The sequence below is a fragment of the Sander lucioperca genome, chromosome 22, assembly GCF_008315115.2.
Source record: "Sander lucioperca isolate FBNREF2018 chromosome 22, SLUC_FBN_1.2, whole genome shotgun sequence".
Lineage (NCBI taxonomy): Eukaryota > Metazoa > Chordata > Actinopteri > Perciformes > Percidae > Sander > Sander lucioperca.
The window spans coordinates 23,097,310-23,112,939 of record NC_050194.1 but is presented as its reverse complement, the minus strand read 5'-3'; the positions used below and the strand labels follow the sequence as shown (position 1 = coordinate 23,112,939).

The 15,630-nt window shown below is 41.1% G+C and overlaps 2 protein-coding genes across 4 annotated transcripts; one reads left to right on the top strand and one right to left on the bottom strand.

Annotated features, from left to right (window-relative positions):
* Window positions 1-1,741: 1,741 nt before the first annotated feature.
* Window positions 1,742-5,328, bottom strand: cdk5r1b (cyclin-dependent kinase 5, regulatory subunit 1b (p35)). 2 transcript variants are annotated; one of them, XM_035997825.1, is made up of 3 exons: window positions 5,008-5,328; window positions 3,665-3,719; window positions 1,742-3,627 (listed from the first exon to the last, which is right to left on the bottom strand). In XM_035997825.1, the coding sequence occupies exon 3, from the start codon at window positions 3,463-3,465 to the stop codon at window positions 2,557-2,559; it is 909 nt and encodes a 302-aa protein (XP_035853718.1). In that variant the 5' UTR covers window positions 3,466-3,627; window positions 3,665-3,719; window positions 5,008-5,328; the 3' UTR covers window positions 1,742-2,556. The 2 variants fall into 2 exon arrangements, with proteins under 2 accessions (XP_035853718.1, XP_035853719.1); XM_035997826.1 differs by having other exon boundaries at window positions 3,665-3,716.
* Window positions 5,329-6,179: 851 nt separating this feature from the next.
* Window positions 6,180-15,061, top strand: psmd11b (proteasome 26S subunit, non-ATPase 11b). Of its 2 annotated transcripts, none has more exons than XM_035997824.1 (13): window positions 6,180-6,327; window positions 8,220-8,321; window positions 8,492-8,688; window positions 10,048-10,105; window positions 10,330-10,524; window positions 11,448-11,592; window positions 11,741-11,801; window positions 12,101-12,163; window positions 12,682-12,807; window positions 13,052-13,087; window positions 13,604-13,655; window positions 13,816-13,958; window positions 14,052-15,061. In XM_035997824.1, the coding sequence occupies exons 1-12, from the start codon at window positions 6,237-6,239 to the stop codon at window positions 13,956-13,958; spliced, it is 1,269 nt and encodes a 422-aa protein (XP_035853717.1). In that variant the 5' UTR covers window positions 6,180-6,236; the 3' UTR covers window positions 14,052-15,061. The 2 variants fall into 2 exon arrangements, with proteins under 2 accessions (XP_035853717.1, XP_031171207.2); XM_031315347.2 differs by having other exon boundaries at window positions 14,047-15,061.
* Window positions 15,062-15,630: the final 569 nt, after the last annotated feature.

Here is a 15,630-nt window from a genome sequence, read left to right as displayed (position 1 = left end):
GGATGGAAATACGGTAGTAGTAGATTGCAGCCATTGTGAAGATAGAAACTATGTGTAACCTGTGTAACATAACAATACAATTGTTCTGCATGCTTCCTGTTTTGGTTGTCAATGTCGTTGCCGTTGCACACTGCAGCATGTCCTTTTAGTCCTGTGGTTTCTATGATTGAAAATGTGATTATTCCTGTGGAGGTCGCCTCATATCCTACAGCACCTAGATAAATGTGATGTCACCTCACAGTTGATTAACACCGAGGTGATGCTGATGGATTATCCTGAAGGTAAGCTGTGCTTTTCTGCAGTGATGCAGAAAGAATGTCATTGAAATAATCTATTTCCCTGGAAAAGTGTGTGTGTGTGTGTGTGTGTGTGTGTGTGTGTGTGTGTGTGTGTGTGTGTGGGCTTGTTTAACTATATTCGTGGGGTCTAAAAACCTGGAGTCCAGTATACTTGTGGGATCCCGAAAGCTTTGTGGGGCCAAAATGCTGGACCCCACAAGTTTAAAGGGCTGTTTGAGGGTTAACACTTGGTTGTAGGATTAGAGATAGAATTAGGTTATGGTTAGGGTGAGGGTAAGGGTTAAGGTTAGGCATTAAGTTGTGATGGTTAAGGTTAGGGTAAGGGGCTAGGGAATGCATTATGTCAATGACGGGTCCCCACAAAGATAGTGCCACAAACCTGTGTGTGTGTGTGTGTGTGTGTGTGTGTGGGTGGGTGGGTGGGGGGGGGGACAGCAGGTTGGGTTAGCTCCTCGTGCAGGCCAGCAGTGCGGGACAAAAAGATGTTTTTTAAGGGCTTTTTCTTTAGTTTAAGGTCAATGATGTGTTGTTCTGTCGAGGTGTCCTTGATGATGTCCCTTTGGTGACGGGTCAGATTTGACATTGGTTTGTTTAATTAGGTATTCATCAATAAATTCCAGCAACATTCATTTGCATAAACCAGATCAATCTTCATTCCCACCAAAGATAAGCACACCTGCCATACCAGCAAACCCCCCCCCCCCCTCTCACATTATTCCCTTTTCAAAGTCTCTCATCACGGTCTTTCATTTACATTAGATGTGCCTAAATAAATACATGAATGGCAATAAATTAGGTGTCAGTAAGTAATTAGTAGTAGATGAAATTCCATCCCATCATTCAACAGCTGGACAAACAGTACAGTATTTCAGAGTGTTCTCAGACCTGTGGGATTTTCATCGAAGATATGGCACTGGTTTTTTTTTGTTTTTTTTTTAACATTTTCTATGCTGAACCATAAGCACGAAATCAAACATCATTCCAAAATCGACAAAAGTACAAAAAGAATTTCCCTGGTAAACAAATAGCCTATTTTAGCAAGCATAGCTAAATAAACTACTGTCACTTTGTTCACAGCATTCTCTAATGCAGATGCAGTCGGTTTACAAATCAAGTAAAAAGAAGAAAAGTAATAATTGTTCCTTCACCTCCCGGAAACTCTGTAAAATTGCATGGCACACGTGCAAAACATTACATTTCTAAGTTCAAAAAAAAAGAAAGAAATCAAAGAAAACCTGTTCCAGAAAAGCAATAAATAAGCCTCCATAGGTGTAAGCCTCTGGGGAGTAAAACATCCATTAACTTGTTTTATTTTTTTTTCCTAGATGAAAATAAAGTAGGTCTTTCTCATCATATGTCCTCTGGCTGTTGTCCTCCTTATCAAAAGTCCCACAATGCAGTGTTTGTCCATCGAAATACAGTATACAGTATAAGTCCTGTTGTAAAGTCACGAACAGAAACCCACAAAAATATGGATCCAGCATTGATGGCCCCTGCTGTTTTTTTTCAGATATGCATTTCAGCAAAAAGATTCCAATGGTATCCGTATTAATGGACGGGACGTGGTGTTGGCCTTCCAAAGATCCAGAGTTTGCAGCCAGACGTGCCTGTTCATCCGTGATGCATGAAGAAAGCCAGTCAGGCGATGGCCCTCGCCCTCCTGCAGTAGGCAGTGCACATCACATCGTCAAACAGTCAGAAGGTCACTGGTGGGCTGCCGCAGCCTCAGTCCTCTCCACATTCATTGCTGTAGATGTACGCTTTCTTTTCTAATGGTTTTTTGTCTTTTTGTCTGAAATGTTTTTTAAGATTTTCAGTATTTTATATAGATATATATCTGTAAGTTAGCAAAGGATTTACCCAAGTCTGGCATTTTTTGTTTATATATCATTGTCGAAAAAAAAGCTTTCATTCTCAGGTTTACAGAAAATCCATCCTTTGCTCGTTTGAAAATAGAACTTGATAACTACAATCTTCTGGCTTTTTCGACCTTATGCCTTATTTTTAGGTGACCATTGCAAATGTTATCCCTCAATGCAAACTCTATCTAAATCCATCTAAAACACTACCCCAGAGTTGAAGATTCAGTCTTACTAGATACAAAGTTGTGATGAATGTCAAATACTTTCTAATTGGCCTCGTCACACTTGAGTTTGGACAATAATAAATAAATAGCATCACAACTAATCTTTCAAATTTGTCCAAATGCCAGACTATTGAGTATTCCCATTCTCCCCTGAACCCTCTGCGCCCCCCCTCACCGGTCCAGGCCGATGAGCAGGCGGCTCCTCTCCTCTTCCTTCTGGCTCTCGTTCTTCAGGTCTGCAAACACCTGAGTGAAGTAGTGTGGGTCGGAGTTGATCTGGAGCATCTTTGCGCTCATCAGGTTGATGATGGACAGGCAGCGGTCCCAGAAGGTCTCCTTGGAGCTCTCCACCAAGAAAGGCTTGAGAGGGTAGGAGATCTCGTTGCCCATGTAGGAGTAAGACAGGTAGAGGCAGGTGAGCAGCACGGCCTGCAGCTCGTGCTCCGTGGCCACCTCGGAGGAGACCACGTCACGGCAAAGCATGTAGACAAAGACCACGTTTGCAGGGGTGATGAATCCCTGGTCCTGCCAGCCTTGGAGCAGCAGGGAGCGGTCCACGCTGCGCAGCCACAGCACTGGGTCAGTGGGTGACAGGTGTTTCAGCCGGAAACAACGCCGGCACAGAAACTCCCCGAGGCAGCGCAGCAGCTCACTGGTGGAGGCCTGGACAATCACTCTCTTAGGGGTCCCAGGTGCCACATTGGAGTTGGTCAGAGGGGCTTTCTTGATAGACGATACTGTGTTGTTGGAGGTCTTGGTGAGAGCAGGAGTGCTCTGATCCTGGGTGAAGGTGGACAGGTTGGCGCATGACTGTGACTTCTTCAGGTTTTCATTGTTCAGCTGGGTGACATTGTTCTGGTAGGTGCCGTTGGGCTGCACCTTCTTGGAGCCTTTCTTCTTGGCGGACACCGCTACAATCCGCTTCCACGGGAGCACATTGATGAGCGAGTGACGCTTCAGGTTCTTGTCTTTGGCGTTCTTGCTGTTCTGGACAGCTGTGTAGTGGCCCACAGTGGCCGGCCCATCCTCAAAGAGAGCAGCCTTTCGGTAGCTAGGCGACAAAGACAGCACGGTTCCCATGGTGACTGTCGGGAGGCGTCCAGGGGCTTTAGCCGCACTGGGTCAGAAGAGGGTCTGCCAGGGGAGATCCTGAGGGTCTCAAAGCCTCTATGCTTCTGGGAGCTGGGAGTCCCGGGCTACAGGCTGCCGATGGGCATCTAAGGCCTGGGAGAAAATGATCCTGTGAACAGCTCTCTGACAGGATAAAGATCACCCCAACTGAAACAGTCTCTCTTGTATTTCAGCTCTCTGTCTGCGTTGCCTGATGGCCGCTGCTGGAAGCAGAAAAGATCAATAATCAGAAAGATAATTGGTGTGGGATCAATAACCTTCAGATTATCCATGGTTATTTACAAATTGCAAACAAAATGTATTTGATCTCAGATTAGATCTATAATTATTCAGCTTGCATCAGAAAATATCACGGTAATGGGTTCTACAATGTTCTCATGAATGTGTGCTGAGTGGTTTCTGCTTATAAGCAGCATTGATTGGTCTGAGTAAGCGGTGGAATGGATCAGGCTATAGCTTACACTAATTAATCCAAACAGTAGCCTATATATCTCTTCTTGCTGCAAATGATCAATGTAACAAGAACCCTAACATTATAAAGATTTTAGTGTGAAATTGTGCTTCAGCTTCATCTGCAGTAGATTACAGAGTTTACAGAAAAATAATATGATGGGTGATTGCTGCGCATCAGCTATTCAAAGGAATTCTTCTCCACATTTGATTTAAATGGATCCTATATGGTAAATGCATACATTTATGATGAGAGAGACATACTGTATTTTTCTGGGCAATGGCCGACTTGTCAAAGTGAACCACGCGCCACCCACCCCTCTCACTAAAATGGAAGACAGAAACGTAAACACCTTAATAACAGGTGAAGGTCGCGTTTGGTGCATATAGGAGTCGGCATAGTAAAGCACAAATTCAAGCTCATGTAATTTACCTCCACGAAAACTAGATAAACAAAGAGATGTAATGAGTATGATTCTTTCTTTGCACGACATATATTCGTCCTCGCTGCAGTAGCCTGCCTATGAATTCGACTGTCGATCGACTTTGCTCGCTTGCGCAGGATCCAAGCTGCTCGATCCTTCATTCCATCAGCCTGTTATCAATCCGATTCGTCAATGGTGGAAAAATTCCAAAACACGAGCTTTTAATGGGACTTCACTGGGCTTAAATTAAAACAGGCTACGGTTTGGGCTTCTGGCTGCGATAAGGTGTTGTGTAGCCTACATCATCGGGTGCTCTCCATGGTGCTGAAACTGAGCGTCTGCGTCGAAATAAAAATGCTGGCCATAATAGGCGGTGGCTTAGAAATGAAGAACATCCTCATGTTTTTTTTTCTATCCGATAATATCTTACAATATGAAGGTGCATGTAGCTGTCTATAACGTTACATCCCAATTTCTTTCGTTTTTTGTGCCATATTTCCTGATTAGATACATAGGCTATAGCCTATAGCTGCGCATCATCTGTTTTCAAATATGCACAAATATGAACTAATGCACTTTTAGGACCAATATGTTCCATAAATGAAATGAAACTCACCTGATCTCCTGCTCAATGAGAATATAATTGCTCTGTAACGAAGATGCTCCGTGTCTCGAGCCTAGTTTTACTTAAAAGACGCGATAAAAACATAAAACCATCTCCGAGAATATGAATGCAACAAAGAAAATAATCCGAGCCGAGGCACACAAAAAAAACAAAACACGCGTTGGATAAACACGCCTGGTGTCGGCGGTGCTCAGACGATGGGAGGCAGTTGTGGAATGGATGCTTAGATGAAGATGTGCTCCTGGTCCTCCTGGCTGTGAGATGCGGATGCTGCGAGGGCTGATGTTGTGTTATGTCACTGGCTGTGTGAGGATGGTTGACGCAAAGGCGGTGGTGGGGCGCCGCTCTGCGCTTCGCGCGCGGTGCTGTCGCTGCTGGGTAACAACTCCGCCTATAGCCACACACAGCAGGCGTACATGTCAACCCAGTGAACTCCGAGGATTTATATTTTTAATTTGTTGTTCAAGTGTTATTTTGGTTGCGTTTATATTTTAATTTAAGGACCTGACCAGAGTTCCTAGTTCGTCTTGTAAAATAAGATAAGATAGACTTTATTAATCCCACACTGGGGAAATTCCTGTGTTACAGCAGCTCAAAAGAAATAACAATGTACAAACATCAGAATAACACAAATACAAATTAAGTAGACATAAGAAATTAGAATCAGTTATAGGCTAATAATAATAGTAAAAAAAACAGACATATTTACACAATAAACACCCTTATATCCTTATATACACCCTAACACTATAGGCTAGATGCTACAGTTTAATTATATTGGCCTATGGTTTCATATGAGAGTTATTGTGTATTTCTGAAGTAGACTAATAAATCCTTAAATTAACACAGAATAAATGTAATTGTGTCCCATTCTCATAAAATTTAATATTGGCACAGAATATTGGCCTTGGGCAAGCATTTGATTTGGACATGTATCTTATACAAATGAAGTGTATGGTGTTTAACCTACTTTAAAATTGAAGACCAACTGAATGAGCTAATTGCTATGAGTTAAGTTGGATGGTAAACACACATACAAATCAAATGCGTAGGATAAGCAGCCTCTGATACATGTTTATGGCCCTTTTTTTTTTTTTTATGTAACTACATTTCCCGTGTGCCTTTAAATCTCACCGTGCAAGTCACACGCTGACGTCACATACGCTAGGTAACGTAGTCCGCGCACGTATTTTCATTCAAGAAGCATTTGAATAAGGAAGATGGCGGCTGCAGCAGTGGTTGAATTTCAGAGAGCCCAGTCTCTCATTAGCACGGATCGCGACGCCTCTATCGACATTCTACATTCAATAGGTAAGTGTTCGGCCGAGATTTTGAAATGGACACTATTTCTTTGATCACCGTTATTTCCTGTTTCTCAGGTTGCGAGGTTAGCGTGTTCAATAGCAAGAGCCGGTGGTGTGCCGTGCTGACTCACTGTTGAACGCTGGGTAACGGCAACTGCTAGTGGATATTAGCTCGTTAGCAACTTTGCTAACTTTAGGCCTAGGTGTGAAATATGTTAGTAGCTAGGTATCAGTAATGTTGTGTTTTTGGTTGTGTAGTTGGGTCTTGTGTTGTTGTGTCATTGCCCACAGCTTCTAAGCTAACTACCATTAGCTCTATTGAAGACGGTGGATGCTAGATCGCACCCGATACACGCGTCGACGTCAACACGGGCGTACTGCGCATGCGTTAACTATCGGGTTTCCCCCTCTGTCATTGCAGCGCAAGACTGACTCTACCGTAAGAAATCACCAATAAAGGCTTCTAAACCAAATACTACACAATCGAACATGTTCCAACAGGAATGTGATCGGAAATTGGGGAGAAATGAACAATATCGGTGTATTGACGCCTGCGCAGTATGCCCGTGTTGACGTCGACACGTGTACCGGGTGCGATCTAGCATCTACTATTGAAGACTCTGTCATGTTAGCATGATTGCTATTATGGCTAACATCTTTAGCTTGTTGTCAAAAGCCTTTAAGCAATTTCAACACAGTCAAATGCAGCTCTCTGACAGAGTAAATAAAGTTACTACATAGTTTATTATTAACGTAACGCATTACTAATCGTCAGCCTGTATGTGTATGGTTACGCAAACGCAGAGCATAATGGAAATTGCATTACGATATATAACGTAACGTTACTGTAAACTCTTCTCACTGTTCTGAAATTGCCTTGTCACTACAGCCTACTAGCTTTCAAGCTGTCCGGCTTCACTGTTTACTTCTCTTAAGTATATTAGATGTCGTGACATAACATTGATTAAGTTCTAAGTAGTGGGGTAAATTATTTTATTAGCAATTTGACAAAAAAGTACTTAAATGTTGATAGGCGTATAAGTTAAGTCATTTAATAAGCAAAAACAAGCTGATTCTACGTCAAATGTGAGGGTTTGCTGCTTCTCAATGCTTTATATGATAGTAGCCTAAAATGGATTTATATTTGGGTTTTGGACTGTCGGACATAGTAAGCTATTTTAAGAAGAAAAACTCAGTGCCCCAGAACATTGTGATCTGCAATTTTCACTATTCTTCTCAGACTAAACCAGAGGTCTTCAACGTTTTTAAGCCAAGGACCCCTTAACTGGAAGAGAGCACAGCAGGGACACTCTAGCCTCTACTACATATATTGTATAACATGTTGCATATTAAACTGGGCCCAAAACCTTTATACGTACCTTTTTTTGCATACAATACTAAGCTATTAAAATAGTTGTTGGAATGATTTTATAAATCTTGTTTTAGTGTTAAACATACATGTGGCACTGTGAATCCTTAGGATTAACTATCTGTAGATGGCCTTAGTGTCTACCTCACCTGTAGTCCAGTAAGCCTATCATCAGTGGGCATTTATATTTGCTAGTAATATGTCAGATTCATTTTAGGACTTTTCTAATTTTTGAAATAAGGGGTCACGGTGCCCCTGTTGAAGATCCCTGGACTAAACATTATGGTTAGTTGCATCCATATCTGTCAGATGCATGGACCCAGTATTGAGTAATATTGGGATGCGATCATCAAAACCATGACAAGACTAAGTCAGATTTTGGTTTCCAAAGCTTAACAAGCCCATGACTCACACTGATTAAATGAGTGTCTCACTTTGGCAGACTGTTTTTAGAATGTGCAAATTGCATAAAGTGAGGATTAAATAAGTAAATTGTTTTCTGATGTCAACAAGTTGCCTTTCTTTAACAGTGAGGAGAGATGTCCAAGAGAACGATGAGGAAGCTGTCAGGGTTAAAGAACAGAGCATCCTGGAGCTGGGGACACTCCTGGCCAAGTCAGGACAGGCCGCAGGTAATGGTCAAACTTTGATTGGATTCCATTCTGTGCCTGTTTTTACTTTCCCAAGTAAGCCTACGAACAACCGAATGGAACCTATTCTATGTTATGTTTCCACTTTCTGAAATATTTGTCTTTTTCCTCTTTTTTTTTTTTTCTTTCTTTTTTTTTGTGGCCGTCTTCAGAACTAGGGGGTCTGCTGAAATTTGTGAGGCCTTTTCTGATTTCCATCAGCAAGGCCAAGGCGGCCCGGCTGGTCCGCTCTCTCCTGGACCTCTTTCTTGACATGGAGGCAGCAACAGGGCAGGAGGTTGAGCTGTGTCTTGAATGCATCGAGTGGGCCAAGGCTGAGAAGAGAACCTTCCTACGACAGGCTCTGGAGGTAAACGGACCTAGAATAAGCTTGTGGGTGCTGTCAAATGGAATAAATGTAGCTTAATTTTTTTTCCTTCTAGTCAACATCACCTCTTTAACTGAGAATAGCTCATGTATAACGTAGAAGAAAACTGCAGTACACAACTGGATATCGCTGAAATATGAAGCCTTTCAAATGGAACATGAGCCCTTGTGATATATTTTGGAGAACCTCAGTGGAGAGCTGCAAATAAATGACATTGTGTTGGCAACGGTTATCAGGCTATTAAAGCTTTTTGCAACAACTTACTGTATAGCGCCACTATTATGCTGTCAGGTTTATTTGCGTTACGTTGTCGTTTTGTCACGACAACTTGATAGCTGATGAGGACAAAATATAGGATACAACCTATCACCAACAGCTGATGTAGTCGTCCTCTCACCCAACCCTAGTTGGTGCCTACGTATAACGGCCTTTATGTTTAATGATAGTGAAAACCAAACCGATATCCCCAAACATAAATAGAAGCTGTGGAAGGGATCAAATTTAACTAGACGCTGTGATTTTTAAACAGATTATGGTGGAGCATTTGGTTGGTAGTAGATATGCAACACCGCCACTGTGGCATTGCTTTAGGTTAAAACCAAACAAGCACAGGAAACTTGATAAATGTGATATAGCTGCCAAAACGTGCTTTGTTGCAAATGACTGCCAGCAGGTTCACACTCAAAGCCAGGAATTTCTGGAGCTTTTGGCTAAAATACAAAATTTAGGATCAGCAATATTTTTTTATTAGTTCTATCTATATATATATATAGATAGATAGATAGATAGATATAGTGTCGAAGAAAACTATGTAATGAAACTGTGGCATGTATAAATGAGTGAAGCTGAGAAGAGGGACGCTCTTCAGACAAGCACCATGGTTTGCCCTCAGGACAAACACTATTATGAGGAATGTGACAGGAGTAAAAGAATTACAGGAAACTTTTTAAATAGCACTGTGTGTGTGTGTGTGTGTGTGTGTACAATGAGCTCAGGCTGAGAGAGAGATAAGTCTTGATGTGCTTAAATAAGATCCACCTTAAAACAGTTAATTACTGTTTTGAGGCACAGCTGTAAGGGCTGTATTTGTATTTCAAGGCCTATCTGTAGACCACATGACATCATGTTGAGAATATGTAATTAATACTATTTAAAGCATTGGTGCTGAACATCAGGTTTGTGTGGCCAACTCCTCGGACCTGCTATTTTGCACCATTTAACAAACATGTTAGTCTTCCCACAGTAGTCTCAGCAGGCAATAATGTAATGCGGCATCCGCTTAGATTGGCACAGCTCTCTGCTTTTCTAATGGCGCTCTTTTTTCTTCTTCTTTTCTTTCAGGGACGTCTGATCTCACTCTATTTTGACACCAAAAGATACCAGGAGGCCTTGGCGCTTGGTGAGTGTATAGAGACTTAACATTTTTTTATCTTTTGGTAAATAGCAGCTTCTGTCTCCTGCTTCAGAGACTTGACAAAAAGTCTGACAAGAACAAGAAAGAACAGCACATATCAGGACTATAATTGCACAATTTACCCCCAAGCTGTTTATTGAATGTTGTACAAAGTTATTGCAACAGGTAACGTGCAAGACATTAACTCTCAGTCATTCTCTTACCCGCAGGCACCCAGTTGCTCCAGGAGCTGAAAAAGATGGATGACAAAGCTCTTCTGGTAGAGGTTCAGCTGCTTGAAAGTAAGACGTACCACGCTCTCAGTAACCTGCCCAAGGCCCGCGCAGCCCTCACCTCAGCCAGGACCACCGCCAACGGCATCTACTGCCCTCCAAAGCTCCAGGCAGCTCTGGACATGCAGTCAGGTCAGATGTGTTCGCTGTTCTAACTTCCAACAGTTACCTGGGCTAAAGTGGTTTAGTTTCTATGGGGTAACAGCACGGTGGCGCTTATCAAAGCAGTGAAACTGAGAATTTAGCAGTTACAGTATTTAAATTATTTGTAGTATTAGTATCACAGAAAATATCGAAACTATGGAAAAGTAACTTGTATAACACATAACCGTGATTATTATTTGCACTGATTCTATTGCTATTTAACAGCTTTACCATCTGTACACATAAGGGATGTCTTTGCCAGGCTATGGCCATTATTACATAATGGTCAAAGCAGAATGAAATGATTGTTTATTTTATGTGACTACAGCAGCTTTCAGATTATTCTGATAACATAAAGCTTTGTCAAAAGATGAGACCATCCCTGTTGTCTACCTCATTTTCTCCTTTTGATACTACCACTGGGGGGGGGGGGGGGCCAGGAGTTCAAATTCTTAACATTGTATTTATAGTAATTATAATATTTAAATGAGTTAATAAAAAGTAATAAGCCAAAGACCGTCCATGAAGCAACTCCTTCTTCTCAACAGTTCATTGAAAAAGGTATATGTGGTGTGAACTTCAGCGACTCAGCTCTTTTTATGCTGACAACCATCTCAAAGTCTCACAGTTTGTGTTAACCGGCGTGAATGCAGAAGAGCCGCGAGGCCTGATGGTATCATAGTTATTCGTGACTTTACAACACAGTGTGAACTGAAAAAAAAAACGAGACGCAGCGTTTGTGGCTAATTCTTCGGTGGTTTTAACATTTCTTTGAATCGTACAATCACACAGCAGCTACAGTGTTTATCTCCAGCCCAGCAAGTTTCTCCAGTTTTTGTTGGTGTTTCACGGTGGCTGAGGCGGTTTGTTTTGGCCACAGATGGTATCACGCTGTGTCATCTCTGTTGCAGGGATCATCCACGCAGCAGAGGAGAAGGACTGGAAGACGGCCTACTCCTACTTCTTCGAGGCCTTCGAGGGCTACGACTCCATTGACAGCCCCAAAGCTGTCACAGCACTCAAATACATGCTCCTGTGCAAAATTGTCCTCAACTCGTGAGTAGTGCTTAAAACTCAACATGCAATGCTCTACTGTTTGAACATTCATTACTTTCACATCCACATGGTACCTTTTTGAATCTTTAACACTACTGAGTTTATGTATCTTATTATACATTTTTTTTCTGTTACTTGACTGTTTCAGACCAGAGGAGGTTCAAGGCCTGATCAGTGGAAAACTGGGCCTGCGATATGCCGGCCGACAGGCAAGTATCATTTTCTGCTAATAGCCCATCTGACAAAGCAGCGATGTCATTTGTTTCAACTGTTAGCAAACCAATTTCCACCAAATCAAATTTCTTTTCCTTATATTATAATATTGCTGCTTACACAAAAAGCAGGATTGAGGAATTATCCTAAATGATGATGCATACTATTAGAACTAAATGAAATACAAATAATAGGGACAATCTACGTATGGTTTGCTGATTGGTCTACACTCCCTAAATAAAAAGATGTTTAAAAAAGAATGACATTAATATTTTTTTTGTCGTTATCCATCCAGACAGATGCACTGAAATGTGTTGCCCAAGCCTGCAAGAACCGATCATTAGCAGACTTTGAAAAGGTAAGAATCCTTTTTAGTCTCATCAAGTCTGTGTTAATGTGGCCGGGTTGGCTCTGTGGTAGAGCGGGCGCACATATACTGAGAGGTTTATGCCTCGACACAGAGGTCCAGGGTTCGAATCCGACCTGTCCTGCATGTCTTCCCCCTCTCTCTCCCCTTTCTCATCTAGCTGTCCTGTCAAATTAAAAGCGGAAAAGCCCAAAAAATCTTTAAAAAAAATATATATATATCTGTGTTAATGGATTTAAATTGTTTTGACCCAACAAAGGCTACCTCCATGTAGCCCTTTTTGGTCTTTTCTCTTTAGCTACTTCTGAGTTTGCCTGCTTGGTGATGCGTGCAGCACACGCACAAACCTTTGCTCCCTGACTTTTAGTTTTGATGGTAATACCTGCTGATAATGTAATGGCCAAAACCTTGTTCCAAGTGTTTGCTCAATATATAATGCATTTTAATGATATATTTTGTAGAAAGCTTCCACACAAATTGCCTGACTGTTGTGGTTGTGCATCTTCCAGGCCCTAACAGAGTACAGAGCAGAACTGAGGGATGATCCCATCATCAACACTCACCTGGCCACGCTGTACGACAACCTGCTGGAACAAAACCTCATCCGAGTCATCGAACCGTTTTCCAGAGCACAGGTGCGAGGCTTCTCTTTACAAAGGAAACATGTCACTATTGTATTATACTATGAAACTGCATTTATTACCAGGTCCTAAATTCTTACATTTTCCTGTCCCTAAGCATTGTCTTTATTATTTTTTTAAGAGCTAACACTGGGGCATTCTCTCCATATTCTAGGCTGACATGAGAATTTGCTATTGTTCTTGTTTCTCATCATTTTAACAAAGAAATTATTTAATATGCCTCTTCTTTGGGTTTCAGATAGAACACATATCGGGTCTAATGAAACTGTCAAAGGTATGTATATTTGCAGTTAGCCTATTTTTCCTGAGTACAGGGTTCATACGTTTTGAAAAAACCCTGGAAAAGTTATGGAATTTAAATAAAAATGCAAATTCCAGGCCTGGAAAGGTTTTGGAAACATAAAAAGACCTAGAAAGTTTTGGAAAAGTCATGGAATTTTTATTTTAACACAGCATAATAATGTGTGATTCATAAATGCATTTCACGTCGTCCTAACCTCAACGTTTTATTTGGGGCGCGATATTACGACTCCCACTGTGAACCACAGAAATTGTCATTCATTTTATTGTTAAATCTCTGAGGGTAAACTTTAACACAGATTTGTATTCTTATTGTATAATGTCGACTGACATTTTCAGGAATACATAGTCATGGAAATTTGCCAAGACGTCATGGAAAAGTCATGAAAAAGTATTGGTTAAAATGCGTATGAACCCTGTGAGTATTAAAATCCTCATTTATATCTCTTAAAATGTCGGTTGTATTCATTTTTTTTCTTTTTTTTTATAGGGGGATGTTGAGAGGAAATTATCACAGATGATTCTGGACAAAAAGTTTCACGGTTAGTGAAAGGTTAATTGGAATTATCTGTTTCTATAAGACCTATGCACTTCACAGGCAGAGCAAGAGTCTTCACTGTACTGTGTGTATATGTGTATGTATGTATGTGTGTATAGATAGATAGATAGATAGATAGATATAATTTATTTATTTTTGTGCAGGAATCCTTGACCAAGGTGAAGGTGTCCTGATCATATTCGAAGAGCCCCCAGTGGACAAAACGTACGAAGCAGCCTTGGAAACAATTCAGAACATGAGCAAAGTCGTGGATTCACTTTACAACAAAGCCAAGAAGCTGACATAGGTAAAACCAAATACTTGAGGAAGAGAAGAAGCATTGTCTTTGGGCTCTTTCTTTAGTCTCTACTAAATGTTTTGTCTTCCGTCCTCAGAGCAGATTGCCACGGCAGTGCGATGGAGGAACTGTGTGTTTGACCAGCGTGTGTAACATTTTAAGAAGGGGACAAGGGAGCGCAACAAAAAGTCCCACAAACTGCAACAAACAGGATTCCCCCATCAAACTCCCCCCACCACACCCCCCCACCCCCACCCCGCTCCTTTCCCTCAATGGACAATTTCATCACTTCTCTTGTTTGTTATTTTATCCTCTTTTGATTTTGATATCTCTTCAGGATTCTGTATAACACTCAGCGGCCAAATCAGGCCATCAGGGAATATTGTACAACCACAATAAAAAGAATAAAAGGTTTAAGAATACATATATGTTTATATCTGCTATAAGGTCGGGCTTACCAAGCCTTAAGCTGACTCCACTGCAACCTCTAAGGTGCAACATTGACCTCTGCGGCCTCTGACTCTGCTACCTACTGTGTTTGCAGAAACAAGGCTTTCTCTTGTCCATATCTTTCAAAAGCACACTGTTTAGTTTTTGGAAGGTTGGGATACTCCTTGGGATACTGAATATTTGTCGAAGAGCTCCCCCTAACTCTTATTTCTTTTTCCTCACCATATCAATGCCAACAGTTCAGTCCCCACTGTATTTCAGATATGTATTAAACTCACTTTATTTGTTTTGGGGTTTTGTGTTTTTGTTTAAAAAGAAAAGAAAATCAGATGTTTGCTACATGTCTGCCCACCCTGGATATGTAAGTTCATAGAACAGACAGGATGCCATTTCACCACCAGTGCCACCTTTTTGGGCGCTTCTGTTTGCCTCAGTGTTTTGGGTGCAATATGAAATCGAAGGGCAGAGGTGGAGATGTATTCATTGCCTCTGAGTGTCTGAGAGTTACCCCTGACTGAGCAATTCTCCATTGTTAGTTCCTAGCACTAGTGTGGTATGCTAGTAACCAAACAATTTGTATGGTTTTGATTTGGTTTTTGATTATTATTTTTTTTGTTTAACTCTTATAAAGACATTTTCAAAATAAATATTTTGTATTTTAAGGATTTTGTCTTGTCTCTTGCAAAAGAAATTGCTGATGGTAATTTGACGTGGTAACTTACCGGCCACTCAGCTATGATATTTGTTTTACAGTTTGAGGATTTAGGAGATTGAGGATTTACATGTTGCAAAGTGTCTATTGGCAGTGTGACCCAGGAAATGTATACAATAGTTAAGTGGAAGTATGTCTGCTAATCGGAGGACAAGTCAAAGGGGAGGTATCTAAGCAGTCACCATTTTTAAACAGGAATCGACATGTTGGGATTTTCGAAATACAGAATTCACCCAAGAGTATCTTCTTCCTGCTGCTATATTTGTCACTAATTTGAAAGAAAACTCACATCAAAGGGCATTAAATCGGTTAAACGGACAGCTTTGGATTGTCTTTTATTTTGATTTTTAAACAATCAGCATGATGATTACCCAACCCGTGTTGTCAAACTTAGGTACAGATGTGTATTTTTCTTCTTTTTTTTTTTTTTTTTTTTTTACTGTGTAACACTTTATGACCAAGTTTATCTTAAAAGCATCTGTGATCCACATCAACAGACTTAGTTCTACAACCCTTTCC